Here is a 20437-nt window from a genome sequence, read left to right as displayed (position 1 = left end):
CATGCTGTGTGGCATGTGGGATCTTAGTTTCCTGATCTGGGGCTGAACCCGTGGCTCCCTGCAGTGGAAGCGTGAGTCTAAACCACTGGACCACCAGGGAAGTCCCCTAATATTGTTTTGGTAACACTGTAATCTGAGAGAAGACAGGAAATACATTCAAAGAGATAACCTTATATACTAAGACGAGGTCATTTAATTTACTGGTAGGTCCTGATCTACATTTTCCTACTGGTGTTTATCTAGAGGCAAGTGAAAAGTCCAAGATGGCAAAGTTTAGGTTTGGGACCTTTTTTGAGATAAACATAATATATTTGTCTCACAGACTTTTACAATTAATGGTATTAAATATATAACTATCCAATACATATTTAAAGAGTCAAATATATTCTTATTCTATATTACTGCCAATTTTGTGAAGGAGAGAAGAGACAAAAAAGAAAAAAAGGAAAAAGGAAACAAGAAGAATAAAAACCAACTGTAGTTGAGGGGTAAAGAAAGAACAGAGGACAAGAAAGGCTAAAGAGAGCAGCCAGAGACAGACAGAGACAAGACAGGCAGAGAGAGAAGAGACGGTCGGAAGAGGACTGACCAAGTGGAGAATCCACCCAGACCTCTTCGATCCCTCCATAGCCTTCCCCTCACTACTTCTATTTGATATCCAAAGTACTCTCAGCTGCCTGCTGTTCCAAGCTAGCTCTTCCTTTGCCCGATCATGCCACTACTATTATCTCTTGCCCAACATCTCCCCTGCACTGCAGTCTCCTAATCAGTATTTGATAGGAGACCGGGCACATTGCTCTACAGCGCTCTAGGGCTCTCAGTAATTAAAAAAAACAAAACAGGGCTTCCCTGGTGGCGCAGTGGTTGAGAGTCTGCCTGCCGATGCAGGGGACACGGGTTCGTGCCCCGGTCCGGGAAGATCCCACATGCCGCGGAGCGGCTGGGCCCATGAGCCATGGCCACTGAACCTGTGCGTCCGGAGCCTGTGCTCCGCAACGGGAGAGGCCAAAACAGTGAGAGGCCCACGTACCGCAAAAAAAAAAAAAAAAAAACCCTCCCCCAAAAACAAAAACAAAACACACTTCCATTTGCATCTGCTTAACTGAGAAGGACACCCTACGATAGAAATGAGGGAGTACTTCTTTGGGAACACATTTTTAGAGGTGCCTTTGAGAAATGTTATCATTTTAAGAGATATAAAGAGTGAATGATATAATTTAAGACAATATACCAAAGGATAAATGAAATTAAATCAAGGGAAAAACCTCAGACTCTGAGATGACTAACCCCAATTTATTTAATGTCTTTTCTTACTGTGTGCTGAGGGCTGTCTTCATTATCCCTCATGTAGAAGGGCTTGAGTGCTAATGGATAATTAATGACAAAGACTGGTATGTCGCCACAGTGCTTCACCAGGTACTTTTCATGTTCAGTGTGTAGGTCAGCACCCCACTGTAATGAGAAAAAAGAAATTACCAAAGGAGAAGACAGAGCTGAAATATACAATGCAGGGCCTAAAAATAACCTGTATCAGTGCCAAGGGCTTCTTCTTCCTGAGGATCAGGGATGTGTGGAGCTGTCTGCTGAGGTTACACAGATAAATAAACTAGAGAGAGATGTGTTAACAAGAGCATCCAAAGGCCTGGAATGATGAAAGCTGAAACTAGTAAACACTACGCTTTCTGTGTCCCATCTCAGGGAGCAGCATTTAGCAGATAAATAGCATCGGTAGTAAAACACAGTATGCTTTCCATAGTGTATAAAAGCTGATTCAGAATCATAATTTTTATTAATATTGCCAAGAGCTTCTTGTACAGTTACTGTCCCTAAGTTTCAGGAAATTAAATGATGAAAGATAATATTCCTAATACTGAGTCTATCTCTGGCTAGATGGCTTCTCCCAGTGACTTTCTTTTTTTTTGATAAGAGTCAACTAATATATCAGATGCTCTCTGATGAATATTTAATAACACTGTTCATCTATTTATTCAGCAAATACTAATGTGCCTATTAAACCCCAAGTACCATGCTAGGTACTGGAAACTGGTAAGAAAAACAAAATCCCTGAGTTCATGAAGCTTCTAGGATGGGAGACAAACATTAAACAAAAAATTATACAAAGAAGTCAGCTGATTATAAACATAACAAGCACAGGGCACTCGTAACTTAAAGAGAGCATCTGACTTAACTGGGAATGGAGCTGGTGTAAGAAATAGTGTGAAGACAAAGGTATTACATTCTTAACATTATCTTACTATTCCCACTTGTCTGGCAATATCTTAACTATAGGAAAGAAGCACTGGCATAGGAATGAGGAGACTTGCTTCTAACATTATGTGCATGTCCACTGATAAATCATGTGGCTTTTCCAGACCTATATCCTTACCCATAAAATAAAGGAGTTCTGGGAAAAAATAAAAACACATAAAACTCAGTGTTTTTCCAAAGTGGATCACAAATCAGAAGCCTCTATAAAGTTCAACGGAAAAAGAAACCTGTTTAATGTGTTGCCTAAACTAATTTGATCACATAACCTCTTCTGTCTGTCAACTGTTAACATCATTCAGAATGTACTTTGGGAAACACTGAACTAGTTGATTTCTGCACTGAGATTCTATGATTACCATTCTTTCTACAGAATTTCATCTTCCTAAACTTGGGAAACTTCTTTATAACCCTTTTGTCACTGCTATTCCAAATGATATGATTCTACTTCAAAATTATTTTTCATTCTAAATATTTCAATGAGGTTAGGCAAACATCAAAAAAAGCCAATGTACAGATAGGCAAACACTACATATACACTGATAGTAAGAGAAATAAGGTTATTTTAAAGGATTCTTAATGAAATCAGATAAATATGAGAAACATATTTTCATACATACATATATATATATATATATAAATACTACCTCTGGAGTGAAGGTGAAGTTCTGGGATGCCTGCTTTAAGATCTCCACTGCCTCAGTATAAGAAATGCTGGAGAGAAACAGGGTAAAAGCAGAGAAAGGTTAATACAATGGCTGTTGTTAACTAGTGCATCTGAAAACTGTGAAAGAGCTATTCTCATACAGTCTTTGAGATCATATTTGAGTATCAAATGATTGTAAAAATGATTATTGAGTAATCAGGAATTAAGGTTGACCTATGAGAGTCTGATCAGCATGAAGAGAAATGGCCATTCAATAATCCCACTCCTGATCCACTTGCAGTGTACACAGAGAAGCTAGTCACTTAAGCAAATAAAGATTTTCTCTGAATTCATGTTATGCTAATGCCCTAAAAGGTGTGAAATACTGAGGCTAAAAGAGCAAAACTCTCTCCCTAAAGCTGTCATTCATTCATCCAACATATACTGAGCACTTACTATGTGCTAGGTATCATTCTAGGCGCTGGAGATACAGTAAATAAAAACAAAGCCCCTGCCTTTAAGGAGTCGCTATCCGTGTGTGTGCGTGTGTGTGTGTGTGTGTGTGTCTACACGCACAATGGGGGTAAGAAAGATAAACAAATAAACAGAAATAAGCCAGGGAGCTATTGGTGCTATGAAGAAAAACAAGGCAAGATAAAAAGACAGAAGGTATTTGGGGGTGTTATTTTAGATAAGATGGTCAAGAAAGGCCTTGCTGAATTGGTGACATTTGAACAGAAACCTGCATGAAGTCAGGAAATGAGACATATAAATACCTAAGGGAAAGTATTCCAGGTAAAAGGAACAGTGAGTACAAAAGCCTGAAGCGAGGAACAGTTTGGCTCATTCAAGGAACAAAAAATTCAGTGTAACTGAAGCATATTGAACAAGGAGAAGAATGCCAGAAAATTAAGATTGGAAAGGTAGTCAGAGGTCAGATCCTATGAACTCTTTCAGGCCATCGTAAGGCTTTTGTAATATATTCTAGTATTGTACGACTCTTTAGGAAAAATATCATTTTTGGTTACCTCAGTAAGAAACCATCATGCCTAACGCAAGCCAAACCAAGAATTTGTTTTAACAGTTTGGATAGGTGATATATGCACATAGTTTTTTTAAAAAAATCAAGGTGAATAAAAGAGTATACATCTTTCTTCCATCCCTGTCCCATAGCTACCTAGTTCCTCTCCTCACACACAATTACTGTTATTGGTTTCTTGTGTATCCTTCCAGAGGGTTTTATGCATCTATAAGCAAATATTAATACTCAATCTTCCCCTTTTTATAGATGGCAGCCATAGCATACATATCATACACACTCTTTTACACCTTTTCTTACTCAATAATATACCTTGCAGATCTTTACATACCAGTATATGAAGAACTTCTTCACTTTTTGAGCTATTACATAACATTCCACTTTGTGGATGTATCCTAACTAGTTTAACCAGTCATCTATCGATGGATATTTCAGCTGTTTCCAATCTTTTGCTATTATAAATCATGACTACATATGCCTAATTTATGCTCATATTGATTTTGCACATGAGAAAAATGGAATTGTTGGATTCAAGAGTATTTGCATTTGCAGTTTTCATAATTTTGAAAGACACCACCAAAGATATTGTTCCCCTTTTACAGGGTTATTCCAATTTATGCCCACCAATAGTATATGAAAATGTCAGTTTCTCTATGTCCTCTGCAACAGTATTCTGCATGATTAAAAGCAAAAATATACAAACTTTCTGAAGGACTCTGAGTTAAAAAATAACCTAACAAACTTATTCTCTGAAGCAAAAATGAAGTTCACATCTACAATAACTAACTGGAAAGAGTTGTGTCACAGAGTACAAATAAAGCCCCCAAAGCTATGTTTTGAGTGATAGGTTTTTTATAAGACGGAAATTCTATTCAAACTAAAATCTAGTATTAAATAACAGATAATTTCTAAGGTAAGAATGGTGTTGGTGTTGATAGTAGTAATAATTTTTTTTTCTTTTTTTTTTTTTCCGGTACGCGGGCCTCTCACTGCTGTGGTCTCTCCCGTTGCAGAGCACAAGCTCCGGACGCGCAGGCCCAGCGGCCATGGCTCACGGGCCCAGCCGCTCCGCGGCATGTGGGATCTCCCCGGACTGGGGCAGGAACCCGTGTCCCCTGCATCGACAGGCGGACTCCCAACCACTGCGCCACCAGGGAAGCCCAGTAGTAATAATTTTTAAATGAGCATTTTACAGAAAGGAAACTGAAGCTTAGAGAGGATCAATAACTTGCCAAAAATCGAAGTAAACCTTGATGTGCTGACTCCAGAGTCTAAACTTTTAACTGCTGAGATAATGCCTAAACCACTTGGAGTTTCATATGTTCTATCAAAATAAAAGATAATGGGCTCTGGGTTCTCCCTTTGACTCTACCACTTAGTAACTATGTAAATCACTTCACCTCAATGAAAGCATTTTATAAATTTTTGTATTTTATACAAAACTCTAAAAATACAAACATTAAAAAATTAAGTATCTGGGGCTTCCCTGGTGGCGCAGTGGTTGAGAGTCCGCCTGCCGATGCAGGGGACACGGGTTCATGCCCCGGTCTGGGAAGATCCCACATGCCGCGGAGCGGCTGGGCCCGTGAGCCATGGCCATTGAGCCTGCGCGTCCGGAGCCTGTGCTCCGCAACGGGAGAGGCCACAACAGTGAGAGGCCCATGTAACGCAAAAAAAAAAAAAAAAAAAAAAAAAAAAAAAAAATTAAGTATCTGTACTTATAAAATAAGGAGACTGGGCTATATTAAGCTCTTGTCTGCTTAGAAATTCTATTGTTCTATTCCATCATTACTTGATATGATCTACTCATTATACTGAGAAATATAAGAGCAGTCAAAATGGGAAGCACTAGAATTTTGTATCATTGATATGTTACAGTTACACTATTAAGAAAAAAAGGACTCTCATGTCTAAATATCTCTTGTTATTCTAGATGTTCTGCCCCACACTCCTCCCATACCTTAAGTTGAGGCAGAACTTTCAAGTTCAAATTACAGTTCTGACACTGGATATCCTTAATGGCCTTCATCAACTCTCTACTAACTTTTCTTGGTATGTACAGGGAATAATATTTCTTCTCCTTCCCAGAAACTATTTCCAAAGTGCTTTGAGGAAAGGAGAAGACACTGTGATATTGCATGATACAACATCAAACTACCTTCATATTTCAAATTTTCTGTTGTTGAATGAAGAAAATTATTCTGAAACTGTTGGAGTACAACTGCTAAGTTACAGAGATTATTATTAGCATTCTTTGCCTCAAATTCACACAAATAAATGAAGAGCAAATAAAAAGGTAAGTACTCTATATTTTTAAAGCCTTAATACTATAAAGGAAATGTAAAATAAGTGTGTTCTATTTCTGCTAGATAAAGGCTAAATTCAAAGACTACACAAGTCCTTTAAATAATATACTTTCAAATAAAACAATTATAACAAGTACTCAAGAACACTGAAATCTATTCAAAAGAATACAAGTCATATGGTATCTTGCGTGTGGGTGTGCACATGTATGTATGTGTATTTCGGGGTGCATCTTGGTTCTAATTCATCGTGTTTAGGTCTACTCTCATATTCTCTCATGGCTTTTAAAATCTCTGGTTTCAAAGTCTACAAACCCCCTCCATCTCTGGTAACCTCCACCCTGAGAATCTTCAGCATCATGTAATTTATGTACACCCTCTGGTGTTCAGTCCCCTCTGTTTCTAGCTCCTGGAACTTCTCATATATTCTAGTGGACTCAACAATGCATTTAAAAGAATTTAATAATATTTTAACTAGCATTTTTAGATGTTTTGTAGCAGGAGGGTTTTCATGTTATCTAGTCTTTGACATATTGCTTAAGCAGCATTTGAACATTTCAACAAAATAAGACAGAAAAGTTATCACTTCATAGATGAGAAAACTGAAGCTCAGAAAGGTTAAAGATTTACTATTAGTCAAATTCGTAGTTGTAATTAAATAATTATTCATGCAAATATTTAACTCTTCATCTTTTTCTCTAGATGCTAAACTCCATAAAAGGACTAATCCATGCCTATTTTCACTACTGAATCCTCAATGACTAGCACAGTGCCTAACTCATAGAAGGTAGTCAATAAATATTTGTTGAAAAATATGAATTCACTCATTAATGGCTAATAAGTGGTAGAGCCAGGACTAGAATCCAGGTCCTCTGAAACATAGTTCACTATACTCAGTGCATAAGTAAAACAAACAAGCCTCTGACCATGCGGAGGTGACAACACCAAAAAAAAAAAAAAAAATCACACATATAAATTTAATCCACAACTATGATTCGTGCTGTGTGGAATGGATGATGGTGATAGCAATGACTGATATGGCACAGCCCATGTTCCCATCCTCAGTATTTTACAGACATGGATTCTGAAGCACAACAGTGAGATGATACATAAGGGTCATAAAGATAGTGGGGGAGCTACAAGTACTCTAGCATTAACTTCAGTGCCCTTTCAGATATATGAAGTACACTGGTTGAAAGCATGAGCTTTGAAATCAGATGACCATGAGTTTGAATCCCCACTTCATCTTTTACTCGCCTAATATCTTTTGAGTTGATTCTTCATCTACAGAAGGGCAACAATAACTACTCACAGAGTTGTTGTGAAGATAAAATGAAATACAATGTATTTAAAGTTTTTCGCTGTCTGGCACATAGTAAATATTCAATAAATGGATATTTTCCCCCCATCTTAGATCTTATTCATTAGATAGAAGTTGGATAACTTCTCTTAAGATCTCCCTAGTTTTCTGTTACCAGTACAGATTCCTTGGGATGCCTAACTTACTTCTTTCCTTACCTACTTAATTACAACTTTTATCAATATGCTTATGTCCATAACTCTCCTGTAGACTCCAGGCCCATACACTCAAACTGCCTACCCAACATCTACAACTGGATGTCTGAAAAGTATCTCAATCTTAGTATGTCACCTCACGATGATGAGCCTGATATCACCCCTCTCTCTCCACACACCCCCACTACTCTATGGCTTCCCCCATCTCTGTTAATAGCAACTCCATTTCTACAGCTGTGTAAGTCAAAAGCCTTGAAGACACTCTTAACTCTCCTTCTCTCTCTTTTTCACTCTCAGTAAATCCTGTTTGCTGTAGGACAATTTCCCCTACCTCCATTGTTACCATCCTGGTCTGTGATAGTTAATTTTATGTATCAAGTTGGCTGGGCTACAGTACTCAGATATTTGGTCAATCATTCAGGATATTTCTGAGATGGTGTTTTTTTGGATAAGGTTAACATTTAAATCAGTGGATCCTGAGTAAAGATTACCCTCCATAACAACATCCAACCCGTTGAAGGCCTTGCTAGAACAAAGACTGGCCTCCTCCAAGAAAGAAGGAATCTGCCAGCAGACTGCCTTTGATTTGGCTCTTCCTTGAGTCTCCAGCCTGCTGGACCACTGCAACAGATTTTTAACTTGCCCAGCCTCTACAATTGTGTGAACTAATTCCTTAAAATAAATCTTTATATACACACATCGTGTTGGTCTTGTTTCTCTGGAGAACCCTGACTTACACAAGGTTCAAACCACCATCTACTTGCACCTAGGTGACTGTAACAATCTCCTACTTGCTTTGCTGCTCTCACTCTTGTCCTACTACAGCCAATTCTCAACAGACAGCCAGAGCGATCCTATTAAATCCAATTGAGATCTTGTCAGATCTCTGCACAGAACCCTTCAATAGCTTCCCCACCTCACCCAAGTAAAAATCCAAACTCTTCACAGTGCCCTACAAGGCCCCACCTGATTTCCCCACCTCCCTTATCCTTTCTTACTTTATCTTCGTATCCTCTTCCCTTAATCACTCTTCACTATTACTTGAACCTGACATGTTCCAACCTCAGGGTCTTTGTACTTGTTATTCCCTCTGCCTGGAATATTCTTTTCCCACTTACCCATATAACTAGTTCTCTTACTTTACTTTCTTGAGATCTTTACTCAAAAATCATCTCAGTGAGATCTTCCCTGCCATGCTATCTAAAATTTCTACCTCCTCATTCTTCCTTTGTCTTATCTTCTTTCTCTTCTCTGGTTTCTTTCCCCATAAGTATCACTCATTTTCACAGACTATATGTTTCACTTATTTATCTTGTCTCTTGGCTATTATTACCTCCACCAGAAATATAAGCTCAGTGAAGGCATGGAATTTTATCTGCTTTTTCCACTGTTTTTAAACAGTTTTTAGATTTTAGGACAATGCCTGGCACATAGTAAACATTCAATATACATTTAAGTGAAAGGAAAAGTCTCAAAAGCCTTCACTTATACTTCATTGCCCTTCGATGCTCTATCACAGGGCTCCTATTTCCTCCTTTTCTGATCCCACAGCTGCTGCCTTGTTATTGGGTCAGGCTCAATGACTCATCATTTTTAACTGGTAGCCTGAAGGTCTAGGCTGATACCTGATATTCTCAGCTCAGTTAAGTCTGCCACGTTTTTCTTATTCCCCTTCTCAAGGACAGGTTGAATTCTTTATTCTCTTAGAAGAAAAACTTCCTAAACTTAACATAGCAAGGGAAAAATGATACTAACTTATGTTCAGAGACAATTTTCTTTTCTTCAGATTATCAAACTTACTTCTTCTACACATTGTAAATACCCTGAATACTGAGTCTTATATGAATTATTTGTACTGCATATAAGAAGTTGCTTGTTGTTTTTTCCATATCAAGTATGTGTTTCATAATAAACTGTGAAAAGAATAGCCTATCTGATTAATATGGTTGGTTGAATAAACAACCAGTCCAATATCAAGTTCTACTTGAACAGGATTATAATGGAAATGAAGCAATAATGTATGTGCTATATTTAAAACACAGATCTTTAGGTTTTAAAATAGTGGCTAAAAAGACAATTCAGAATATATTTTCAGATTTTAGCAAGTGAAGGTAAAGAAAAAGAAGGAAGACTGAAATAAGAGAAAAACAGAGGGGGAGACATTACATGAATCTATCTTAAAAGCATGTTTTTTAATCAAGCCAGATTTTGATTACTAAAGAATTAGTCTGAATTGTAGGAATATAGTTAATCATTACTATGAACATTATCTTGCTATGATTTATTCATTTATTTATTCATGAAACACTGATTATCAACTATGAACCAGACATAAGAGCTATAAAAATAATTAAAATACGGGTTTTCTTTGAGTCTAGGGAGTGTGATAAGCAGATATACAAACAAAAAAATTTAATACAGTGTGATAAATACGATGATAAATTATGAATAAAGTTCATAGAAAGTATAATATCTACTTACATTAGAAAGTTGTTTTTTAGCATATGTTCTAATCTGTCCTTGGTAAGAAAAGAGAAAAAAGAAAATTTATTAAATGTAATTATATTCCTTACATGTAATTAACATATTTAAAGGGCTTCATCCACAAAGCTAATTACCTTTTGTCCAGGAGCTATGAATTTGTGACAGAGTTCAACATCTTCAGGACAATTTGAGAGAACTGTCATTGTTGTAGTCTTGAAGAGGCCCTCCATAACCTAAGAGAAATGATACAGAATTGCCTGACATGTAAGCTTCATGAAAAACCTGTTTAGGGCCCTGTAAGGACTGCTCTCCAGGTTTCAATGGCTATAAATCCATTAGGCCTCTTACTTCCTGAATATATGACAGCAAGTTAATTCAGTTTCCAGATTGATTAGAGGGGGCATCACAACTTCTCAGAGAAGGTTAAAAAAAAAAAGAACAATGTCTGAACCTTCTGTTAACAGTTTCAATACCGGTATTGAAGTGGGCTGTCAAATGAACAGCTAAAACAAACTGATGCCTCTCTAAATTTCAGTATATTCACTTGTAGAGTCAGGACAGTTAACAGTACCCAGCTTACATGATGGTTTTGAGAATTATATAAGATAATCCAGGTATAAGACTTAGCTTAGTGCCCAGCTCAGAGAAGCACACAACAAACATCAGTTGTGAAGAGTGGAACGTTTTGAAAAGTGCTTCATTCAGTCATTGGTAAATGAAAGTAAACTTTAAGATTAGAGAAGCAATGAGATTTAGCTACATCTAAATACATACATTTTTGCTTTGCTAACGTATAAAGTAATGACACAAATCAGTGTATAAGAATTCGTTCTACCAGGGGTGTCCATAAAAGTCTCATGGGAAAAACTTGTTCTCAGAAGAAAAAAGTGACTGGAATGGAAAATATTTCTAAAATATTTTTAATCCAAACTAAAATTTTTGTTTTGATGTCAATGAAATCATATTGTGATTTCCAGATGTGTCCTCATAAAGACACATATATGAATTAAGACCAGGCTGCCCCACAGGCAGGTATCTTCCTTTCCTCTCTGAATCACTGAACACCCTATCAACACTGGAAACATAGTGGGGCATAAGCGTCTGAGTAATTTAACATGGTCAGATATAGGAAAGAACTTAATTATCAAGTGACAACCAGATAGATTTATGTACATATATATTTTTTATTTCTTTTTATATATACTTTGCATTTTTATATTATACATATATTTTGTAGAGAAGTAAGGAATAACTTGATGAAAGAAGAGCAAAAGGAGGCTAAAGATGTTTTGCCTTGAGGCTATAACCACCTTCAATCTAGCAGTGAGATAAAGAAATCACTAAGTAACTGAATGATTTATGAAGCGTTATATCCCTCAATCACTGCAAAAAGTCAATGTATATTGAGAGGAAAAAAGAACAGGTAGATTGGATAGTATGCTTGCATTGTTGAGGGACACAATACACAATCGGTAAGATGAAGACTTCAACAACTGGGGCTGTTAAAGCAGTGTCTTTCATGGGCAGAACATTTCCATTTGAAGAAGGATATCACTGGCTTTTCTAACCTTGACTTTCAGACTACACTCCATAAATATACTTATAATAAAACAGAAACTTAACTGAAGGGTTAACATAACCCTCATGTTTTTAAATATATATTTCTCAATGGCACTAATAATATTTAATTGCTTATACCTCGTAAGAGGAAAATATCCTGTTATAATATTCTGATTTAATATTTAAGAGACTGCTCTTCATCAAGATAATAATTTCCACAGAATTCAATTTATCAAAGGGAGAAAACTGAGAGAAGTAGGAGTTTATTTTGGGGAAGAATATAACTTTTTCTTCTGTCTTTAGGAAAAAGTTTATATTCCAATTAATTAAACTATTCAATAGCGTATGCCTTGAGTACCACTCAGTGGAGTACCAAATAAAAGAATTACTTAGTTATAGAATACATAATTATAGAGCAAAGATTATAATATTTAATAAATTCTAACAATCTATGTATTATCTTTATAATCTTTCCCTCTGGTATTACATTGGGCAGCGGAGACAAGGACAAGGCAGAAATAGGAGGTAAAACGTGTGGTTCCATTCTTTACAATACTCTCATTGCCTGAGTGAAAGAATAATAAAGAATTCGGTGGTGAGCTCAAACTGAAAGCTGATTAAAGAATTTTACTGACTCGGTGAGGCTCAGATTCTGAATCCCTAAATCTAGAAAGGGATTAACTCAACAGTGTTCCTATTGACATTTTTGGCCAGATAATTCTTCACTGGTGGGGAGGGGGCTGTGCATTGCAGGATACTGAACAACATCCCTAGCCTTTACCCACTAGATGCCAGTAGCAACCCATCTTCCCTACTCCCCCACCCACTCCCTAGTAGGGACACCGAAAATATCCCCTGGAGGACACTGGTCTAGAGAAATCAGTGGGAGATGTTAAAGGGGTATATGCAAGTGGACACTGTGGTGTGTGGCCACAACATCCCTTCAGGACCAAGATCTTTATCCGCTAGGAACAGTAACTGCTGATGGTACATAGTTGGGTCCCTCTTCAGGAACTGCCCAGGCCAGGAGGACTGCCTTACCCAAGGTTACACCCCTTCCCAAGCTAGCCCTCATCCAATGACTGGCTCACAGGAGGAGGCACTTGCCCTCCTATGGGACAACTATGAAAGACCATTCTAGCTCCCAAGTTTCTCACGGAATTGGCTAAGGTATCTGTTTGTAAATGCATCACAGTTTAACTTGTTTCTCTGCCCAATGCTACTTTCTTCCTTTCCTCACAGATATTTCTCTTGAGATCATTCCCCAGTAATACCTGCACACAAATCTCTGCTTTAGGGTTTATTTACTAGGAAATCCAACCTAAGACAGGATAATAAAATTGTGACTCCATTCTATTTGGGAGTATACATGGTATTTCTGTTTTAAGTGGAATTGGGTCATTTACTGGGTAAATAAGAGTAGAATGAAAGAAGTAAGAGTTGATGAAAATTGCTAAAATAAACATCCTGTAATTAGAATTCCAAACTAAGATATTAACCAAAATGGTAGTGGATAGAGAATTCATAACAACAGTTAACACATTCTGGGTACTTACTAAGTGTCATGAACTATGCTAAGTACCTTATATATATTATCTGTCTAATCCTATGAATTAACCTATGAAATAGGAATTATTATTCCCATTTTATAGATAAGAAAACTGAGGCTCAGAGAAATTAAGTCCCATGTCTTAGGTCACATAGCCAGTAAGTGATGGAGCTAAGAATCAAATCCTGGTCCATCCATCTCCAGACTTGTGTGCTCTATATGGATTTATGGCCACAGCCTCCTGAAAAGGCTCCCACCCCTATTTTTATCTCCCTCTAAATCATTTTTCATAATGCTGCTAGAGAGATACTTCTAAAATATAACTCTGACCATGGCCTTTCCCAGCTGAGAACTTTCTCCTTTATCTTTTGGATTAAGTTCAAACTCCTCAGCATGGCATTTAAATACAGTCTTTCTTTCATGAGCTGACTCTTGACTATATCTCCAGCTTCATCCCTGTCCCAGAGCTCTGACAGCTCCTGTGGATGCTTTCTAATACTACAGCTATAGACATGTTTCTCTAACTATAAAGACGTTTTGTTTATTTGCTTAGCAAATATCAAGAGCTACTATTTACTAAGCCTGCTTTGTGCCAGATCCCATACTAGATGCTTTACATTATACATACATAATCTTTCATTTACTTCTCACAATAACCTAATGAAATAGCTACTATTATTCTCATTTTATAGCTGAGGAAGCTAAAGATCACTAAGGTTAGGTAACATCATAACAAAGTTAATGGCAGAGCCTGGACATGAACTTAAAATCTGTTTTGACTCCTGTACTTTAAAAACTATTACACTAACAGCATTCAGTAGATGTTTATTAAATTAATTAGTTCTCCATCTTCTTCATTCTAAGAACACCTGTAAGGCACAGATGTCGGAGGTAAAAATGTATACAGAAGCATTTTAATGTCACAGATGCCTGATATTTAGAAACTATTTTAAAACTTGAGTACCTACCTGCATGAGATCTTGAAGGCTCTCAAGAAAAGAAATCTCTGCTTCTACCATATAAAACTCTGCCAGGTGTCTCCGGCTCTGAGAATTCTCTGCTCGGAATGTTGGACCAAAGGTAAACACTTGAGTAAAAGCTCTGCAATTCAAGATTAACAGTGTAAAAATAGGATTCACATGATTAATTTTAAGTATTTAAAATATTCAGTGAGCTCTTAAGAAAAAAAAAAGTTCTGCGCCTCTGTCTTGTCCACAAATCCACACATATTAGCTGCTACATTTCTTTAATGGGTGATTATAATAGTTTCATTAAAAATGTTACATTTATAGAAACCATTTTATTCCAAAGGAATTTGCAAATGCTTTACAAACCCTATGGCTTACTAAATATAGAATTATAACCACTTCTGGATGCACTCTACTGCAGCTGCCTTAAACAGCAGGCAAGTACATTTCACAGCAATTGAGAACAAAGTAAAGGAAAAATACCACAGCCCAAGAAGCCACGCAGAGAATCTAGATAGTAACAGTTAAAACCAGAATTTCATGTGGATAAGGCAAGCCAATCATTTTCTAAATATATGAAAAAAAAAAATCAGATATGTATGGTGATTTGCCTTGTTAGGCCTACTCAAGTCCTTTACGCCCACCTAGGAGTTGTTTTTTTTTTTTGTGGTACGCCGGCCTCTCACTGTTGTGGCCTCTCCCGTTGCGGAGCACAGGCTCCGGACGCGCAGGCTCAACGGCCGTGGCTCACGGGCCCAGCCGCTCCGCGGCATGTGGGATCCTCCCGGACTGGGGCACGAACCCATGTCCCCTGCATTGGCAGGCGGACTCTCAACCACTGTGCCACCAGGGAAGTCCCCCCCCACTTTCTTTAAATTTATTAATTTAATTTATTTATTTTTGGCTGGTTGGGTCTTGGTTGTTGTGCGTGGGTTTTCTCTAGTTGCAGTGAGCTGGGGCTACTCTTCATTGCGGTGTGTGGGCTTCTCATTGCAGTGGCTTCTCTCGTTGCTGAGCATGGGCTCTAGGCCCGCAGGCTTCAGTAGTTGTGCCATTTGGGCTCAGTAGTTGTGGCGCACGGGCTTAGCTGCTCTGCAGCTTGTGGGATCTTCCCGGACCAGGGATCAAACCCGTGTCCCCTGCATCAGCAGGCGAATTCTTAACCACTGCGCCACCAGGGAAGTCCCGAGGACCAAGTAATCTTTGAATTTTAAGGTTTTGCTAGAACAAAATAAGAGGTTTGGGGCTCCTTAGCTGTTATCCTCAACACTCTTCATTTATCATCAGTCAAATAATATCAAGATCAGAAAACAGTACAGAAAACGGATTGTAGATATACATACCAGTTTTTTTTTTTTTTTTAAGTAAAGATACTCTGGGAAATTAAACAGTAAAACAATTACAGTGGAAATCATGAGATTTATATTTTCTTTCAACGGCCATTTCAGTTAAGGCCTAGTTGGTAAGAAGCTTAGGAATTTATGTTTTGGTTCTACAGCCACCTTTCTGAGACCATGATCAGTTAACCTCCGAGAATCTTAGTTTTTAATGGAAAAACAAACCGTAAGAATTCAAAATATTACTATGATAACCTCTCTCCCAAGATTCAGATCCAGACTTGCCTACTAGAATGTTCCTAAAAACACTGACCTTACCTTGTCCAAAATGAAAACTCTTGCCTTGCTCCCCAAAACAAGCAAAAACAAAATAATGAACAGTACATTTTCCCCAGCTCTGTTAATCTCAGTTAACCCACCTCACCACCCAAGCCAGATCCCCATCCCTCCCTCACCACCCACACACTTCCCTATCATATTGATCACAGAATTATATTGTTTATACCTAGGAAAACTCTTGCAGATCTAGGGACTCTTCTTTATTTCCACAAATATTGTCTTAGTGTCAACTCTTGTGTCTGCCACCTGCCTTTCTTCCTCCAGTCCCAAACTACTGTAAGTTTTCAAACTCAAATCTGATTATATCAGCCGTAATTTAAAAATCTTCAATGGTTCTCCCCTACTCAAAGGTTAAAATTCAAACTCCTAACTTTGACTGGATTTTCCTTCACAAAGCCTTTTCTCCAGCACACTGAGGATACTCTCCTTACATGCCCCGCAGGCCTTTAGGCTTTTTCATTGGCTGTCCCCTCTCTGTAGTGCCCGTCCTTTGTTCCTCTCTCTCCAAATGGCAAATTCCCATCCATCCTTCAAGACTTGACTTAAATGTCACTTTCTCTTTGTAACCTTACCATATACCCGCAAATTTATTGTTCCCTCCTTTCTATGACTGTAACACTTTGTTTATACATTTATTATACAGACTGTATCACTTAGAAATATAATTGTGCATTTTGTATCTTTCTCCCTCAATAACTATGAAATTTTCTGCAGTAGGAATAATGTTTTATTCATCTTTGCAACTTCAGTGCCTAAGATAAAACAGGTGCTCAAGTTGAATGAATAATAATGAGGATGACAGACTTCTTCAGCTATAAACTGGAAAAGCACAACATCCTTATAAACAGTAACATTACAAATAATGTACAGAAAAATACTCAGATATATTTTACTGTGGCTGTTACTCAATAGCTAAAAATGGGTCAAACAATTTAGGTCTGCCCCAAACAATAAATTCAAAAATTACAGGACCTCGAGCTTCTAATCTATGACTATGCAATCTCTAGGTAGGTTGGCAACAGTATATTTAAATAAATAAAACGACATTCTTTTCTGGCACTGCATCACAGGAAATTGTACATACAGATGTTCACTAATAACAAAAAATATTCTATTGAAATTTTCCAGGGCATAAACAGAAACTCCATGGCATAGGTGGAATTTACTTTGGAGGCTCTGAGGAAGACTTCTAAGAAATGGGCAGTTATCATCCTGAAACACAAGGAGGCCAATGGGATTGCTGTTCAAAAGAGACACATTATATATGTATTAAGGTACTAGATACAGAGAAAACAGCAGTATCTAAAAAGAACTACAGATTCAAGTCACAAGGGCACCTACTTCTCACATGGATAGGGAGGGAGCTCCAAGATGTTTAACAATAGGGATTTTTTATTTAACAATGGTTAATGATTTTCTCTAGCAATACATGGTAAACTCTCTTGTATAAAATATAGAAGAGGATCAAGGATTTTTATTTTAGTAAGGCTTAGATTCTAATTGTGGTACCCAAAGGTTAAGTATTATTCTCATAGAGTAAATAAAAATCAATGGCCATGGTGCTTTCTCTGAATTAACAAAAAGATAAAATAAGCTGGAAGGTATGTTGACAAATTGCCTAATTTAGCATCAAGTTGTTAAGCAGATAAATGTTTAAATCATTCAATAAAGATCACCCCACGTCAGCATCCAGTGTTCTATAATACAGTAATGAAAGTAGTAGTAGTGATAGTGGCTACCATTAGCAAGTGCTCCTTGTGGGCCAGGCATTAGATGTGAGAACCTTACAGTTAACTCCTTTAATATAACTCAATAAAGGATATATTGTTACTTCTATTTTTCAGTCTAAGAAACTGAAGTTCAGAGAGGTTAAGAAACTTTTCCAAAAGTCATAGAGTCATAGCCTAACAATTGGTAGAGGCCAGATTCAAATCTAGCTCTGACTCTAATGATCACAGCCTTCATTATGATATTAAAATAATGATGCTCATAACTGAACATGGACAAACCCAGTAAATAAGAGAGAAAAATATGTAATATGCGCTCCCCACCTTCTCAAAGATAACAAGGGCGAGTAGTTTGGTATATTTCTCTTCCTTGTGAATAGCTTATTTGTTTTATGTATTAAAATTATAGCTCCCTAGGATACGTTGCTTTCATGCAAATAATGAGAAGATAAATTTTAATCAATATTTTGTAAACTTTAGCAAGACATTTAGCCTTTCTGGTCTTCAAATTCTTACATGAGTGGGAGGTGCAGGCAGTTTGGCATTATTCTCTAGTATCTTTTACAATAAGTTTGTTTCTAGGTCCATGTGAAATCACTATTATTTTAATTTATGCTGATTTCTTCTTTTTAACTCAGTCTTCCACACACATGAAAGCAATTTGCAGCAAGGCTTGGCCCAAGCAATAGTTAAAATAAGATCCGAGAACAAGGCCTTTACTAAAATAAGATACAAAACCAGGTGAAAGGCCAGCACTGCTGTGAGAAGAGACCAGCAGAAAAAGAAAACACTCAGTACTAAGAATCATTCTTGTGCCAATTATGGAGAAAGGAAAGCTATATATGGAAAGTCCATGAGCTTAGAGTTGATGTTTAAGATAACAAAAGTACATTCAACACACATCAGCTAAGATAGCTACAAAAATGGCTTTTTAAAAATAAAAAGTAAAGTTACCAAAAAAAGGTTCTACAAAGGTCACTTTCTCCCTTGTGTGGAGTTTTATGAAGCCCTAAATTGGCAAGTGGATTATTATAAAATAGTCACTGATTGCTTTGCCATTTATTCCTTCTGGCCCTGAAATTTAAGAGCTAATCTTTATATTTTGAAAGAAAAGAGGAATTACTGCCTTTTTAGCTGGGGAAGAACTTACCGTTCAGCATAGGGGGATCAGCAACTTTCCCTAAGGCCGCCCACTCCCAACCTCCTATCACTTCCCTACTGTCGTTCAGGAAAAGATTCATTGAACTGAAGTGAACTCACAGACAACTTTAAACTCACTTTTAAAACAGTCTTTGTCAAATGGTATTCCCATCAACCAGAAAACAATCATCTATTTTACTACTGCTTTGTATCCACTGGATTATCAATACTGTGACATATTTGTCACTCATTGTTTCTACATGCCTAACGGAGTGGACACCAGACACCTCCTTTTCAGCTTTCCCCCTTTCCTCTATCCTGCAATAGTACACTTGGTGAAAGGGTTTATAAAGAGATGTAGCTCTCACCATTCATCAACTCTTAACAAGATGTCTTAGCGAGGATGCACTGTAAACTCTAAACATTTCTTCTTTACCACAACTGCTAAACATTTCTGCAAAATTAATTTTCTTTAACATGTCCTAATGTTAGATTTAGAACTGAATTTGAGGTCCAAGCAAATTTAATCTTAATTGTATAATGAGATTCAAAGTTCGACAGAGTCTGACAACAATCCTGCTAAAGGGACTGGAGGGCTGGCTACTCTTCTCTGAGGAGCATATGCACTGGGGGAGGGACACTTAGCAAAGGGAATATGAAGCACACAGCTCCTAAGGTAGGAAAGAGCCTGACAAGTTTGAAGAACAGAAGTAGGCCAGCAGCAAGACGAATGGTAAGAGATGAGGTCAAAGAGTTCAGAAGGGATCAGAACACGTAGGGTCTTCCTTGTAAGCCATGGTAAAGAGAGTCTGAATTTTATTTAATACTCCTTGAAATACTCTCTCCTCTTGGAATATTTAACACTGTATTCTCCTAGTTTTCCTATTTATCTGATCTCCACTGTCTCCTTCTACATACGCTAGCTATTCATTAAACACTAGCACTCTTTGAACCGTAGTCCTAGAATCTCTTTTCTCACTGTATACATTCTCTTTAAATGATCTCACCTCAGTCAATTAATTAATTTTCAATTAATTACCTATTGGCACACAATTCACAAATTTGTATCTCCTGCCCAGACTTCTTCTCTAAGCTCCAGAAGCATACATCCGCCTACTTAGTCCTTTCACTTGTCACAAACAGAACGCATGCCTCCCCTGAACCCCACACTGGCTTCAGTCTTCTTCCAACCTTCCAGGTCAATCCTCCCATTAGGGTCTTTAATAACACCATGTACTACTACTGTTCACAGAGCCTCTTAAAATTAAAATAAATGACATATACAGATGTAATTATTTGTTTAATGTTCATCTCTTTCACTAGACTGTAAATTTCATGAGTGACCTTATCTATTTTTTGGTTCTTTATAGTACCCTCAGTTCTTAACCCAGTGCATGATACACACTAGACAATTAAAATTTGTCAAATAACTAACTCATTTTCTATAAAATATGCTGATCCCCAAACTTTGAACCTTTGAAACAGCACTGGGATGGGGGTGAGGATAGAGGAGTAAGAGGAAGGTGGTAAACAGAATATCAATTACTAAGCAAAAAATTCTGCTA

The 20437-nt window shown here is 37.4% G+C and overlaps 1 protein-coding gene across 11 annotated transcripts in view; it reads right to left on the bottom strand.

The window, feature by feature from the left end:
• Positions 1-20437, bottom strand: part of NARS2 (asparaginyl-tRNA synthetase 2, mitochondrial) — a gene marked incomplete at its 5' end in the record, with an annotated part of 136676 nt that overhangs the window by 17465 nt on the left and 98774 nt on the right. For 6 of the 11 annotated variants that reach the window (XM_079708828.1, XM_079708831.1, XM_079708832.1 and 3 more), the window contains 5 exons: positions 1315-1452; positions 2913-2979; positions 10250-10287; positions 10387-10485; positions 14330-14462. In XM_079708828.1, the coding sequence (XP_079564954.1) occupies positions 1315-1452; positions 2913-2979; positions 10250-10287; positions 10387-10485; positions 14330-14462 (475 nt within the window). The remainder of the gene's footprint in view (positions 1-1314; positions 1453-2912; positions 2980-10249; positions 10288-10386; positions 10486-14329; positions 14463-20437) is intronic. The other 5 variants (XM_079708835.1, XM_079708833.1, XM_079708836.1 and 2 more) reach the window with 5 other exon arrangements.

The sequence above is a fragment of the Hyperoodon ampullatus genome, assembly GCF_949752795.1.
Source record: "Hyperoodon ampullatus genome assembly, chromosome: 7".
Lineage (NCBI taxonomy): Eukaryota > Metazoa > Chordata > Mammalia > Artiodactyla > Ziphiidae > Hyperoodon > Hyperoodon ampullatus.
The sequence above is the reverse complement of the archived record's forward strand: the minus strand, read 5'-3'. Positions and strand labels throughout refer to the sequence as shown.